The following is a 15,908-nucleotide window of genomic DNA, read 5'->3' on the forward strand; positions in this document are numbered from 1 at the left end:
GATACCAAGAAGCCTTGGAAGGGTTTAGGGTTGGCTCAGCTAATGATTCTGTCAATGCTCTGGTACAAACATGAAATAATGAACTCAATGGAGCAGTAGACACAAGCGCTCCTAAGCGTCCTCTCAGACTTGCTTTAAAGACAGCCCCATGGTATTCGGATTACTTTTTTGTGGATAAAAGCTCTCATAATCAGGCTGAGCTGGATTCCACAGTTACTGCAGAGTCTACTGTGGAGGTGTTCAGTAACTCCTCTGATGGTATTAGATTGGATTATTTTCAGTTTGTGACTCCTGAAGAATTGGACAAACTGCTTCTGTGCATTGTACAACCTGTTCTCTTGACCTTTGCCCAACTTGGCCGATCTAATCTGATAATATTTACCAGATCCTCTCTGATATTATCAAAGAGGGTCTGGTAAATATTATAAATGCTTCTCTGAGGGAAGACAGGCTGCCTCCTTGTCTTAAGGAGGCTGCTATTAGACCACTTTTAAAGAAAGCTACACTGGACCCCTCAGAGTTAGCTAATTACAGACCTGTTTCTAATCTTCCATGGTTGGGCAAGGTGGTTGAGCAGGTGGTAGCCTCTCGGCTCCAGGCACTTTTGGATGATGCAGCTTATCCAGATATATTTAGACACATCTAGACATATCATGTAGACCCATTACATATGCTGGTAACCTCCAGACTTGACTACTGTAATGCACTCTATGTGGGGCTGCCTTTGTACATAGTCTGGAAACTACAATTGGTACAAAATGCGGCAACTAGATTGGTCTCTGCAACAACATGAAGGGACTACACAGCACCGGTTTTAAAAGAACTTCATTGGCTGCCAATATTTTTCTGGGTGAAATACAAAGTGCTTGTTATTGCCTATAAAGCCCTTAATGGCTTGGGTCTAGGCTATTTAAGAGAGCGCCTCCTTTGTCATAAACCCTGCTGCCTGTTACGATCTTCTGGAGAGGTCCGGTTATGGTTGCCACTGGCTTGTTTAGTGGCGACCCAGGACCAGGCTTTCTCTATGGTTGCCCCAGGGCTTTGGAATATGGTCCCTGCTGAAATAAGAGCATCTCCTTCTCTGTTTGTTTTCAGGAAGACCCTCAAGACTCTTCTGTTCTGGCAGGCTTTTAATTAGAATTTTAATGATTTGTTTTAATAACTTTTATGCTATTGTTTTACTGTGTCACATATTTTAACCTGTGACTTTTAAATATTTTGAATTTTGTACACCACCTGGAGATATACACATCAGGCGGTATAAACATATGGTATAACAAATAAATATTCAGCAGCCTCTCAGGTTTGGGATTTCAATCAGGCATCAAATAATTACTACATGTAATTATAGGTTCACAATTTTTTAACGTTTGCTCTTTTGGAGAAAAAAATGAAAACAGATTATTAGGAAGCTGAATTCTGTGCTTACACATGCACTTGTTCTTTCTCTCTCTGTCTCTCTCTGAGCAGTGTTTGTCTGACAGGAGATCAGTCTCAAAAGAGACAGAACCTTGTAACAGCCCCCCAAACATAAATGATTGGACAACTGACAATTTACTGACTTTAAAAGAGCAAATTTTGCAAACTAAAAATTAACAAAATGTCTGAAGAGAAACAAGGTTTTCAGTTGACCAGAAATATCTGTTCTCCCATATTTGTTAGGCATTCTAACAAAAGGAAGAGCATTTCAAGCACTGTTTCTCCACTCTAGAGCTTCTAAATAATCTGAGAATTACAACTAGAATTCTGTAACTACCACTATTTAAAAAATAGTGGTAGTTACTTCAGCCTTTTTTGCCCAGATTTATTGACCATATTTTCCAGCCACCTTTCATAGCTATTCTATAAATATAATCAAACCAATTACCAAGCTGTATTGGATATTAACAACCACTTCAGTAATATGATTTTACAATCTTATTCATTATTTATCTGTGTAAACCGCCCTGAGCCATTTTTGGAAGGGCGGTATAGAAATCAAATAAATGAATGAATGAATGAATAAAATTTTAACAACATAAGAAAGTTAAGTCTGGCTGAATCAGACCAAATGTTCATCTAGTCCAGCATCCTGCTAAATACTTCTAAGCTGCTCTTAAGCAGGATGTGAAGGCAACCACCCACCCTTCTCTTCCATTTGTTTCCTCAGCTATGGGTATTCAGAGGAATAAAGCTTCTGAACTGGAAGCTCAATTTGGTTATCATGGCTCCAAAATCTATAAAGCTAATGTGTCTGTTAACAGTGGACTTCTTGAAGAACAGCACAATTCTATATATGTTTACTCAGAAGTCACTCCAATGTCCGATACTCACGAGTATGTGTGTTTAGGATTGCAGCTATGGCTGCATCCTATGCACAATTATGCAATAAGCTCCTTTAAAACATAATTTCAATTATTTTTGAATGCAGAGGCTTGGCAGCATGTTACAAAGGGATAAGCCAAAAGCACAGTAGTGGTCTCCCCACTGTGACTTGATGTAGCAAGTGAAGCCTGATCTGTTATCACTGGATCCAGTAGTAACCCCTAGCATGCATTCAACTCATTAAAGCAAAACCAAGACATATTCATATGGAGAAGTGAGCTTGACTAAAAAAAGCAAGGAGTGTAAGAACATTTACCTGGAGATACTTCTTCTTTCTGTCTGACTGTATGATCCTTTGTGAATTTGACTCTTTGATGAGCTCTTATGCAGGTCTTGCATAACCATTCCACACATTCCACACAAAAGCCATTGGCTTCTGCATTGTCTTCACAGCTTGTACAAACCTGGCAAAATAAAGAACATAAGAGCATCTACTGAAATAAATCAGCAATGTCACAGGCTTTGTATCAGATTGCTGCAGGTGGCAATGTAAGTTAGGTAAGCAACAGCAGAAGTGTGCATGCTAGACTTTCAGTTTTTTTTCACCCACACTTATGTTGCAGGCTTCTCTTTGAAGTCAATGCTCTCTCTATGCCAGTACAAAGCAGCAGGTAAGTGGAAAGCAAATCAAACACTCTGCAACATGCAGGGCACCTATTGACCACAGGTATAACCAGAGGCTCACACAGCATCCATAGCTTTTTGTAAAACTCCCTTGAAGCAGCTTCTATAATTCTTCAATCTATAGTTTGGTGTTTGGTTTTTTGAAATGGTAAAACTAACTCTCTATTTAGGAGAAAACAGTTAACTGAACTGAGTGAAACTGAGGGCTGTTTTTGCAAATTATCAACTCCTGTATCCAAATGACAACTGGTAATCAGATAAGTTTGAGTACAAACAAGAATCACAAGGAAACTACAAAATGGATACATAACTGGACTTATTAAATTCCAGAAGATTAGACTTCAATGTGCAAAAAATAAGATTCATAATATTTTCCTGAACCAGATCTTTGAGTTGGTAGGTAAATCAGTTTGTCCCAAATCCATGGCACACAAAAGCTGTATCAGTTATTTTTAAAGAAGCTTTGCAATTAGTCCATTTTTGGACACTACATCTTCTCCTATTTTGATGACTTATGTGCAGCTTCTGTCCTACCCACCTATGCATGCTCAGGTGCCTATCCATGCACTTTCATCATGCTGTGCAAGCAGGAAGTGCTTGGAAGGGTGAGGGTGCTGACATGTGTTTTTAAAGATCACCTGCCTCTTGAAATCAGCAGGTGGCAGCCCTGCATTGTGTTGTCCTCCCAATTTAGACCTGTAAGTGGGGGGAAGTATAGGAGAGCCTTCTCAGTGGTGGTCCCAATTCTTTGCTCTTTTGCCCAGAGAGATCCACTGAAACCCAACTCTGCTGATTTGTAAAAAATGTAAAAGCAATCTAAGAGCTTTAGGGGGCTCTGGTGTTTTTTTCCTTGTCTTTATTTTATGACTGGGTGTTTGAATCTACTCTTTCTTTGTTAAACTGGTTTATCATTCCCACATGAGTTTAGCAGCAGTGAATTGATAATTGTATCATGAAACTTCCTTAAATTCTATTGGAAAAGACTGCATATAAATTTGATAGATAAAAGGACAGAGTGAAGGGATGGGATAGATTATTTGGTCCTGCTTTGAAATTATTACTGTCACATTCCGCTCAGTAATACTTAGGCCCAACAGTAAAAATATGTCTTAATATATTAAAAACTATGAACACCTGAAATGTGCCAAAAGTTTATTGTCAAATTATTAAAATGATTCCTTCAAATGGCAAGGCATGCCCCTCCTCCAGTTACCACCAGCAACTTTTTAATTAGTATAGGATAGTTTCATCCACATATATTACAAAGTATTTTGAGGTTTATTATCCATTCTCCTCCTGTACCAGTTCAAACATGAGAAGGCTCTCTTTGACATATGTGTTTTATTAAATGCTTACCTGTTTCTCAAACCGAAAAACGCAAGTTGTCTTCATCTTCCATTCCCCCACACCAAAGTCCGGGGTGGTTCGTTAGTGTGGGCCAACTACCCCGGTGTCCCCTCCCCTGCCTTACTGCCCTTCCCCATTGTGGTGGGGATTGGTTTTAATCTTTAGGTCAGGCAGCAAGAAGAGAGCTTCTTCCTCCTCACTGCCCAACCTGAAATTTAAAACACTCCCAGCAGCGATGGAAAGCAGTCAAGTGGGGGCTGATCACAACCCCTTGCACTGTTGTATGCATGACAAGTAGCATATAGCTAGGTCTTGCCTCAGGCAGCACCAACACTGGAGCTTGCACTGCAAAGGGCTCAGGGAGGCAAAAGGGCCATCTTATTCTTCAATTTATTCTGGCAAACTGAAGGAACAAAGTGGGTGGACAGGCCAACTTCCTTTTACGTATGGAATACCTGTCACTGGAGCCTTTACTTAATGGTTTATCAAACTGGAAAAATATTTCAATCATTTTTAGCCTACTTCCAGTAGGCTTATGAGATAACTTGGCAGTGTTGTGTGTCCCCTGCATCAACTTTGCAATACTTGGACCAATATGAACCAAATCAGGCACAGTTGTAGGGACACATAGGGACACCTCAGCGGCACAGTTTGTGATGTCATTCACCCCGATCCAAGATGGCAGACACGTAAACATATGAGGCACAAGTGGGATAACTTGTAGACTAACCGATTGAAAGCAAATTTAACTTGTGGCCCACCTAACTGATCTGAACCAAATTTAGTTGAGTTGTAGGGATAGTGAAAGGAAAGTAGGTAGATTAGTCCTTAGAACTGTAAGTATGGTCAAATCAATTTGAGTTCACATATTGCAGTACAGTATTTCCTACAAGGTTTTCTTTGGAAGTTATAAGTAATACCCTTTGACAGTTTCATAGTACAACTTAATTTCTTTCCTGATCTTCCCAATTTCATTTTCTTAGATAACCACAAAACAATATTCAAACTGCATGAATATTTCTATTCTACCCTCTGTTGAAAAATGTCCACATATACCTGCATGGATTCTCTCTCTCTCTCTCTCACACACGCACACCCTCTCCCCCCGCCCACCATGTGAATATTGGAGTAATGGGGTGCTTTGGAAGAACATGTGTGGGACATCTCTGCTTTGCTATTTTCCCCTCATGTGCTGCTTGATAATGGCATGAGGAAGGAGAGCTGAGTTTGGGGATCTCTGCAAGCAGCAACGTGCCAAGCCATATTTTCAGGTGAACTGGCCTTGACTCCTAGATATCCAATGCTCATCTCTCAGGAATGCTTTCACACAAGTAGGATTGGCTCAAGCATCAGCAGAATTGATCTTATCAAACAAGGGGGGGGGGTCCCTTCATGGCAAAGAAGTATCCATTAACTATGCATCCTGGAAGGCAATTACTAAAACAGATTCCCAAAGAATCATTCAGCAGATTAGTTAAAACTCTTTGTTCCAAATCCACCAAATCTTTCATTCATTGCTGGCCACAACTGTCGCAAGACATTCTGAGCTTTTGTTTCTTTTTAAGATTTCATGTTTAGGAAATTCCTGTTTCTGGGTATAAATGGAGCTTGAAAACACTGGAGTTTGAGGAGTTCAGGACTAGCAACAGAACCTCTATGTGTTCTCTTGGAAAAAAGTGCAAGAGCATTATTCCAAGCAGTATGCTAACTTCTTTCTTGTGTGTATTAAGCTTATCACACATTACCCAGCAGACTAGGAGAGCTAATTCATAGCCATTCTAGAATACCTTCTTGCCTTTCCTATCTTCCTCTCTTGTCCACTTCTCCAACCCCCATATTGTTTACTTTTGAGCCAAATGTGGGTTGGTTATTAAAGCCCTATGACTGGCCATTCAGGAAGCTGATTGGCTGATCAGCTTCACTAGGCAGTGGAGGTTGGAGGAGAAGAGTCCTGAAACTGCTAAATGTGAACTGAGCTTTCCCTTTTTTCCTTTCAGGACATATTCCTGTGTCTTTCCCTTTGCCACATCATCAACTGATTTGTCATCCTCTGATCGGTCTCCTCTTGCCAGAAGAGAATAGATTCCTTCCCCTATTTCCTTTCTTCCCACTGTGCAGAAATAACTAAGTTAACTGGCAGCCACAACCAGTGGCAACTTTCTATTTCTCCCCCAACAGTCAGAAACTGCATAATAAATTCCCCATAACCACCAATTTGGTGATATTGCTGCTAGGGATGTGCAAGATACATTTTTGGCGCCGGCGGGGGTAGAGCTTTAAGGGCGGGGGAGAGTGTACTCACACACACACACACACCCGCCGTGTTTCCTCCGCTGGCGCTCTCCAAATTTTAAGCCCCTCGGGGCGGCAGCGTTCCTCCCTGCCACCAGGGGAGGGACGCGGCAGGGAGGAACGCTGCCGCCCCGAGGGGCTTAAAATTTGGAGAGCGCCAGCAGGGGAAACATGGCGGGGGTGTGTGTGTGTGAGAGTACACTCTCCCCCGCCCTTAAAGCTCTACCCCCGCTGGCGCCGAATCAGCCCCCACACCTGAAACGTTTCGGAGGCCTTTACAATGGCCTCCAAAATGTTTTGGGCACAAGCCTAATTGCTGCCATTCCACTCTCCCCTTCAGCTTGTGCCAGCTACTGATTCAGGTTTTCTACTGCTTTCCCTTCTAACCAACCTTTTGCCAACAAGTTTCTTTTCCCTCCCACCACCTTTTGGTGCTCTGACAATCTTCCGTACACCTGGTTCTGTGATTTCAACTTTTTCCATATACTCCCTTGCTCCGATTACAACTGTTTTGCTGTGTGCAAAACTCACAACTTATTTCCTATAGACAAATTTACCACACTGCTTTTAAATTTGTTTATTTTCTTAATAAACTACACCTATTTCATGTACTCATATAAGCATATTGTTTCTTTATGATCCCCTTCCCTCTGTCATAACACATTGTGACCAAAGATCCCTATACATATGTATCTTGCACGTCCATAAGGCAGAATGGCAAGATCTCAGTACGTTGATCAACAAAAGCTCATGGAGTTGGCAGCTTAGGGATTCACAAATCACTAAAGACACACACATACCTGATTTGATTTTTCCACTGTACTACTGGGAACCTCAGTAGTATCCTTTACAAAGATATTATCTATAATATGTCTTTCTGCACATTCCTGGCCACAAATTGGGCAGCGAACAACACCAACTGTTGAGAAATAAAGAACATGAATTAATAAATGTACAGATTATGTTTCAAAGTTTAGGAAATGATTTCTCATTTGCTAATAGCAAACAATATGGTTTTTCATAATAGCTATATTCTTATCTCTGCCACTAGCTGAGACCTCGCCTAGACACATCTCTACAAGTCAACGGAGAAAAGATTAGTCATTAGTGCTACTGGGGACGTGCTATTGCCCTCTGGATCAAAATGCTGACAGTGACTCGGAGTTGCAGAAGGAACGGCAGGGCAGTAATAATGGGTGACTTCAATTACCCACACACAGACTGGGGAAATTCACTGTCAGGTAATGACAAAGAGGTCAAATTTCTAGATATGCTGAATGACTGTGCCCTACAATAGTTGGTCTTGGAACCAACCAGAGAGAAGGCAACCTTGGACTTAATCCTGTGTGGCACTCAAGACCTGGTGTGTGATGTCAGTGTCACAGGGGCGTAACTACCATCAGGCAAGGGGAGGCGGCTGCCTGGGACCCCCCACGCCTCAAGGGGGCCCCCAAATGCAAGTCAAATGTGAAGTGAGTGTGTGTGTATCAGCGAGGGGCCCATTTTAAAATTTTGTCTCTGGGCCCACTCCAGCCTCGTTATGCCGCTGCAGTGTCATCGACCCTTTAGCGAACAGTGACCATAGTGCCATCAAAAGCAGCATACATGCGAGGAGAGAATTGCCAAAGAAATCTAACACAGGGACTTTGAATTTTAGAAGAGGAAACTTCTCCAACATGAAGAGTATGGTGAAAAGAAAATTGAAAGGGAAAATCAGGAGAATCACTTTGCTCCAGAATGCATGGAGTTTACTCAAAACCACAATACTAGAAGCCCAGTTAGATTGTATACCCCAAAGGAGGAAAGGTACCAGTAAGTCCAGGAGGATGCCAGCATGGCTAACAGGTAAAGTCAAGGAAGCCATAAGGAGAAGACTTCCTTCCAAGACTTGAAGGCCTGTTCAAATGAAGAGAACAGAAAGCAACACAAACTCTGGCAAAAGAAATACAAGGTGACAATAAGGGAGGCGAAAAGAGAGTATGAGGGACATTTAACTAAAAGCATCAAGGGGAAAAACCAAAAGCTTTGTTAAATACATCAGAAGCAGGAAACCTGCCAGGAAGGTGGTTGGACTATTAGACAATGATGGAGTGAAAGGGACTATTAAGGAGGATATGGAGGCTGCAGAGAAGCTTAATGAGTTCTGAGCTTAATGAGAACACACACTGCTGAGGGAGAACCAGCACGGCTTCTGCAAAGGTAAATCTTGCCTCACGAACCTTTTGAGTATTTTGAGAGTGTCAAAAAGTGTGTGGATAAAGGTGATCCAGCTGACATAGGATACCTGGACTTCCGAAAAGCTTTTGACAAAGTTCCTCAACAAAGACTCTTGAAAAACTTAGCAGTCATAGGATAAAGGGACAAGTACATGTGTGGATTGCAAACTGGTTGAAGAACAGGAAACAGAGGGTAGGTATAAATGGAGAATTTTCACAATAGAGGGAAGAAAGAAGTGGGGTCCCCCAGGGATCTGTACTGGAACCAGTGCTTTTTAATTTATTCATAAATAATCTAGAAGTTGGGGTAAGCAGTGAGGTGGCCAGATTTGCAGATGACACCAAACTATTTAGGCTAGTAAAATACAAAACAGATTGTGAGGAGCTCCAAAAGGATCTCTCCAAACTGGGTGAGTGGGCGACAAAATGGCAGATGAGGTTCATTGTTGGCAAGTGTAAAGTGATGCACTTTGGGACGAAAAATCCCAACTTCATGTATACGCTGATGGGATCTGAGCTCTCAGTGACTGACAAGGAGAGGGATCTTGGGGTCGTGGTGGACAGCTCATTGAAAGTGACTCAGTGTGCGGCAGCTATGAAAGAGACAAATTCCATGCTAGGGATCATTAGGAAGGGGACTGAAAATAAAACTGCTAATATTATAATGCCCTTATACAAAACTATGGTGTGGCCACACTTGGTACCAGTTGCAGGGGAGTAACAGCAGGAGAGGGCATGCCCTCAACTCCTGCCTGTAGGCTCCCAGTGGCATCTGGTGGGCCACTATGTGAAACAGGATGCTGAACTAGATGGGCCTTGGGTTTTATCCAGCAGGGCTGTGTATTCCTGGTGCCACCAGACAGTTAGCCTCTCAGAATGAAAGAAGCTCTCTTGCCCGTTCAACAGGGCAGGTACTTTGTTTTTACAAGCAAATACCCAAAAAGCCAAGGATAGCAACATCAAACCTTCACCCACAGATATGCAACCTATAGTTAGAGTCATATTGGAAATCACTCCTACAAATTGTTCGTATTGCCCTTGCTTTCCGCTTTGTTTTAGGAGAAATACCTAGAGAACCACTGAAAGGAACTTACTATTCAGTAGCCCCACTATGATGCCAAACCTTTTTGTATAATACTACCCTTCTTATAAAGAACCATGCATGCACCTAGGATCATGCCCTCAGGCCACTTTGCAGCTATATACACTGTACCCTTTCCCCTTTGCTCTTGGGGTACTCGTATGTTTTGGAACTAGCACACAGAGTTCATTTTGCTGTTGCCACCATCCCAAAAGCATCTAATTCTGTCCATGCATATAGAGAACTGGTCTCTCATAGGGATGTTTTGTTCTGCACTTTCCTTTTTCTCTGGGAGATCTTTTGATGCGCCTCTCTGAAGCAGCAAGAGCTCAGTCCTTGTTAGGCACACTGCTTTCTCTCTGCCTCAGCCACCTGTAACAATTCCTTCCCACAAAGAAAACCCACATCTACGATCCTAGAAACCCAGTCCTTGACCCAGGAGAAGTACCTATAGATCCATGTCTCTGTCCTGACTCTCCTTTTTACCTATTACCCCCAAGTCTATCCCCTATCCCTTAGTGCTAACCCTTGAATGTATATTGGAGGCAATTCAGTGTCATTCTCAGAACATTAATCCCTGAAGGGAAGATCATTGGCAGCAATTATCATGACACAACACATCATCTGATATTCATATGAATTGCATGTTGTGTGTAATAGAATAAGCTTCTAAAAACAAAATGACTGGCAAGGGATTTTGCATCACTCAAACCACAAGGGTTTTTTTTTTGGTCAATATAAACATAGCTAGCACAGGGTGGATATAAAGCTTTCTCAGGGTAGTTATCACATTATGACTGGTATCATGAGTTTACACAGGAAGCTGCCCTATACCAAGTCAGACCAATGGTCCATCTAACAGTATTATCTACACAGACTGGCAGCAGTTTCTCCAAGATTGCAGGGAGAGAACTTGGAACCTTCTGCACTTGAAGTGCACTGAGTCCTTCAGGTATCTTTCCAGCCTTTTGACTGCAGTTGTCATTCTTGGATGGTGCACTTATTCTTCTGCTCAGAATTCCCACTGCTGTAGCTATGTTTGGCCTTGTGACTGTTGCTATGTACAGAAGTTTCCCAATTGCTCTTCTGTATAGACTTGTCTGGCTATGGCTCCCTGTCCTGACCTTGTTTCGGGAAGTTTGTCTCCATTGGTGTGCTGACCACTTTGTCTTCTGTCAGTTTCAGGCATTCTAGGAGAACCTTTACCTTCTATTGTTGGTTGAGAAGGTAACTTTCCATCCTATTCTCTTTCTATTTGAATGCCAAGATAATAGGAAAGGCTTCCTAGTTCTCTCACTTCTACTTTTTTGTTCAGTAGCACAATCCCATGACTGTCTTGTTTCTTTTCACAGCAAATAAGTCATCAATGAAAAGCCAAATATAAATCCATCTGTCATTTTTGAATCTTGAGGGGTCAGCCTTTCCTTGTGTAAACCCCTCAAGTAATATCTGGTTCAGCTTCTCATTCCATGCTCTAGCAGCTTGCTTCAAACCATAGATGTTTTTCTGGAGTTTGCATAAAAGCCTCTCTTTCCCAGGTTCTTCAAATCCTGATGGCTGCTCTATGGAGATGTCTTCCACGATTTCTCCATGCAGAAATGAAGTTTTCACATCTAGGTGATCAACTTACATCTTCCTTGCTACTGCTATGCTGACAAGTGTACTTAATGAAGTATGCTTCACAACAGGTGCAAATGTCCCATCATAGTCTTCACCATACCTTAGAAAGTATTCCTTGGCTACTAGTCTGGCTTTTTAGATCTCTATGTCTTCTTCCACGTTGTATTTGGTTTTGAAGACCCATTTGCATCCTACTGACTTTCTTCCAGTGGGTAGTTCCAAAAGTGCCCAAGTTTTATTTTTGTGTAGAGATCCTCTCTCTCCTTCTGCTGCTTTTCTCCAAATTTTATTTTCATGTGTTAGCAGTCTGTCAATGTCTTCCCACATGCAGAGTTCTTGGATTTCTTCCTTTCTGGCTATGTAGGAGAGACTCCTGGGTAGAACTCCTTTGTTGGTCCTTTGTGAGCATCTCGTTTGTTTCCCCTTCTGCTTCTGGTTTGCTGGTCAGCTCCAGGCTTATGGGAATTTCTTCTACTTTTGGTTCCTTTTCCATCTAGATCTCTGGTCCAATTTCTGGCACTTCACTTGTGATTGGCTTTCATCAAAGTATACTACTTTGCATATTCTCACTGTTCCAGTGGCCATATCAAGGATTCTGTATCCCTTACCATCTAGTGTATATACAGAGAATATTCCTCCTTCACATCTGCAGTTCAGTTTATTTCTTCTCTCTTTAGGAACATATGTATATGCTTTTTATACAAACACTCTGATATGTCCCAAGTTGGGTTTGTTCCCATGCCATAATTCAAAAGTTGTCACATGTCTTGCTTTGGCTGTCTGTCTGATCTGTAGGTAATTGGGAGTCATGACTACTTCTCCCCAAAATTTGATTGCCTATCCTGCAACGTGCACTTGTCATCTCTAATAGGGAATAATTTTTTCTGCTATGGCATCCTGTTGTAGGGTGTAAGGCACTGTTTGTTCATGTTCAATACCTTGTGCCTTTAGGTAATTGGCCATTTCCTTTGATGTAAACTCACCCCCATTATCACTTCTTAGTCTGAGGTTTTCTGCCAAAAACTTGTTGTGCACTATTGCAACATACTCCAGAACTTGGCATTTCTCTTTTAGCATATAAGTAAAAGTGTATCTGGGGTAGCATTCAATGAGTCAAGAAATATCAATTTCCTCTGATGATTCGACCTGCATTGGTCCATAGATACCACTATGAATCAAATTTAGGGGGGGTGTTGTGACTCTGTTTTCTGGTGAAAGCCTTTCGATGCCTTTGCTTTTCAAACAGCACACACATTATGAGTCATTACTTTTGCAGGACTGAATTCTCAAGCCTCTTGCTATTCCCCTTCTCAAGTTCAGAAATTATTTTAAGTTCTCTATGTGCAAATCTTGTGCCACTCATTTTTCACACTGTTTATGCAAACATCCATTTGCAACATTGGCTTTTTCATTAATAAAATCAATCTCAAACAAGCCTCTTTCTCTTAAAGAAGCTCTCATTTAGTTTGTCTCTGACATAGCAGTGACCATTCTACTTAATTCTAGTGAATTCTACTTAATAGCCTCTACACATGGCATATTGGCTAAAATTAAACTGCTTCCAAGGGCAGAAACATAAAGAACTCCCTCAGTTCTCAAGGTTATACTCCTCCCCTTTGGCAGCTTGCATCTGATTTATGCTTTCCCTCTGGCAAGCTTATTGGAGTTTTATAATTCAAGTCCAACTCACTAAACAACCCTTGTCTTTAATCAGATTTACAGTTTCACCACTATCAAATAGATTCCCATAGTCATTTTTGCAATTACTTTCAACGTTCACTATCAAGAGGTTCAGCAATTTCAAAATTTTCTGAGTTTATTCCATACTCCCTTTCTGCAATTTTAACCCGTTAGCCCTGTTTTTCTGGTTTGGAGAGATTCTAGATAATGAGTCATGCCTCTTGGAATTCCTTTCAACATTTCTGCTGTGGCCCGGGCTCTTGTTCCAATGATAACTCACTTACATATGACCTGGTTCCCTACACAGCCAAGAGAGCTTGCTCTTTTGTTTGGTTTGAAACACTGTAACCCAACCCTTTTGGTCAGAGACTGCATCTCATCTCATATCAAAATCATAAAGTCTAGAAATCACAAATTCCAAGTCAATCTCCTCTTTTCAGGTAATCATATGTAGGAAGTGTGAGAGAGGGTATATGTTTGAGTATACCAGTAAAACACCACCACTTATTTCCACATAAAGCTTTGAATTTTGTTTCAGTAGTATAACAATTAAAGCACACAAAGTGTCTGCATTAACTCCCTAACCACCAAATGTTTCAGTTCAGTTACTTGGCTACTTGAAAATCTTTTGATACACAGTAAGGAGAATGGCAAAGTGAGGAAATGCTTGACGAAGAAGCAGAAGGTTGCTGATTCTAATTCCCGCTGGTACTATATTGGGCAGCAGCGATATAGGAAGATGCTGAAAGGCGATCATCTCATACTGCACAGGAGATGGCAATGGTAAACTCCTCTTGTATTCTTCCAAAGAAAACCACAGGGCTCTGTGGGCTCCAGGTGTCAAAATCGACTTGACAGCACACTTTACCTTTAAGGAAATTAATAAAAGGGGAAGTTTTCCCAATTCAAAATTTTCCAGAAAACCCACATCTAGCATGGAATTTGCCTTTTTTCACAGCTGCTGTGCACTGAGTCGGCACTTTCAGTGAGCTGTTCACCACAACCCCAAGATCTCTCTCCTGGTCAGTCACTGACAGCTCAGACCTCATCAGTGTATATGTGGAGTTGGGTTTTTTTTGTTTTTTTTTTTGCATTTTCATAGAATCAGAAATGATTAATATTTATTATTTCTTTGACCTAGGTTCCTTTTTAAATGTTTTTTTAAAAAGTAGTTTTAATCACTAGTCAGGAAGAATCTATTTAATTATCATTTTCTAGTAAAAGTACATTCTTGTTGTCTAATATAGCCTTAATACCTATTCAGAGATTGATGAAAAGGAACATTGGTTCTTACTGTGAACGGTTCATTTCCCCAGTGATCATCATAGGCCATCCTATTGTACTGGGTTGTTTCAGCCATGCTCGAAGCAGACAAGAAGTAGTTAAATTCTGAGGCTTGCTTCCGGCGCCGGGAGGCACCAATACCCAGTTCCATGACATGACATGTGACATGATTGCAAAGAGAGCAGTGAGAAAAACAGGAAAGAAGATAGCAGCTATGGAAGCCTACAAACACCAGAGATATATAGGTAACCAACCTGAGGGAAGAACAACTTGGGACAAGGAATTCCTAATAGTTGGAAAGTACAGAGCTCCTTTCTTACTGAATGGGTGATGAGTTGGGATACCCTGTGGGCAGATGTGATCGTTACTAGGAACAGAACCTTATAAGAAAGGAGTTTGAGGGCAACAGATGAAAGGGGTTCGAACGGAGTTCTGGTAAGGGCGTTGAGGCTCCATGACAGGAATTGTTGAGTTGGAGGTGGGGCTAGGTTGGTCACTCCATGGAGGAACCTAGAGATGTGCGAGTCAAGAGCCGTAATGACAGATCTAGAACTGATGCCAAGGCTGATGTCTCGCACTCCACTGTGTTTGGCTAGAGTTTCAGATTGAGGCCTGCCTGTAGATAGGATCTCGGGTACCCCTCTGTTGAGGGGGTTCAGGTGTTTTCTACGTGACCAGCAGAGAAAGTGGCCCATGTGGCTTGGTATATTCTATTTGACGAGGGCCGTCAAGAAACTAAGATGGTAGCCTGCACTTCTGGAGAATAGCCCCTGCGTACTAGGTTGTCGCAGCTTCCAGGCGCAGAGTTGGAGCCGGTCGTGATCGGGCTGTAGTATCGGCCCCTGGGACAAGAGGTCTGTACAGGGAGACAGGAACAGGAGAGGGAGAATGGATAGCATCTGTTTCCTTCATGCGGGTTCTCGACCTGGTGTCGCCTTGTTGGTTGATGTGAGATTTTGTGGCCATATTATCTGTGCGTATGAGTATGTGTTGTCCTTTTTATTAAGGGGAGGAATTGAATGAGGGCTAGCTGGGTTGCTTGTAACTCCAACCAGCTGATATGGGATGCCTCACTAGGGGTCCACTGACGTTGGAGATACTGCTTGGCACAGTGGGCTCCCCGTCCTGATAGGCTGGCATCTGTTGCGATCGTGGTCCTGTGAGGCTCTGAAAATGGGAGGCCTCCAGCTCTTGCTATGGAGTAGTAGTGTGCACGGATCGGTTTGGAGGCCATTCTACTGGCCTCCGAACCGGTCCGGACAAGGGGTGGTTTTGGTTCGGGAGGGTTAGGGTGGGGGGTTCCATTAAGGGCGGGGGGGGGGCTTTACTCACCCCTCCCGCGCTTTGCTGCTTTGGCGCCATAATTAGTTTAAAAAATGCGCCGCAGAATCGCTCGCCGC

The 15,908-nt window shown here is 42.1% G+C and overlaps 1 protein-coding gene across 3 annotated transcripts in view; it reads right to left on the bottom strand.

The window, feature by feature from the left end:
* TRIM24 (tripartite motif containing 24) overlaps positions 1-15,908 on the bottom strand; it is a 102,332-nt gene that overhangs the window by 38,509 nt on the left and 47,915 nt on the right. For all 3 annotated transcript variants that reach the window (XM_053255064.1, XM_053255065.1, XM_053255062.1), the window contains exons 2-3: positions 7,428-7,546; positions 2,621-2,768 (exon numbers count right to left, since the gene is read on the bottom strand). In XM_053255064.1, the coding sequence (XP_053111039.1) occupies positions 2,621-2,768; positions 7,428-7,546 (267 nt within the window). The remainder of the gene's footprint in view (positions 1-2,620; positions 2,769-7,427; positions 7,547-15,908) is intronic.

Source organism: Hemicordylus capensis, chromosome 5 (assembly GCF_027244095.1).
Source record: "Hemicordylus capensis ecotype Gifberg chromosome 5, rHemCap1.1.pri, whole genome shotgun sequence".
Taxonomy (NCBI): Eukaryota; Metazoa; Chordata; class Lepidosauria; order Squamata; family Cordylidae; genus Hemicordylus; species Hemicordylus capensis.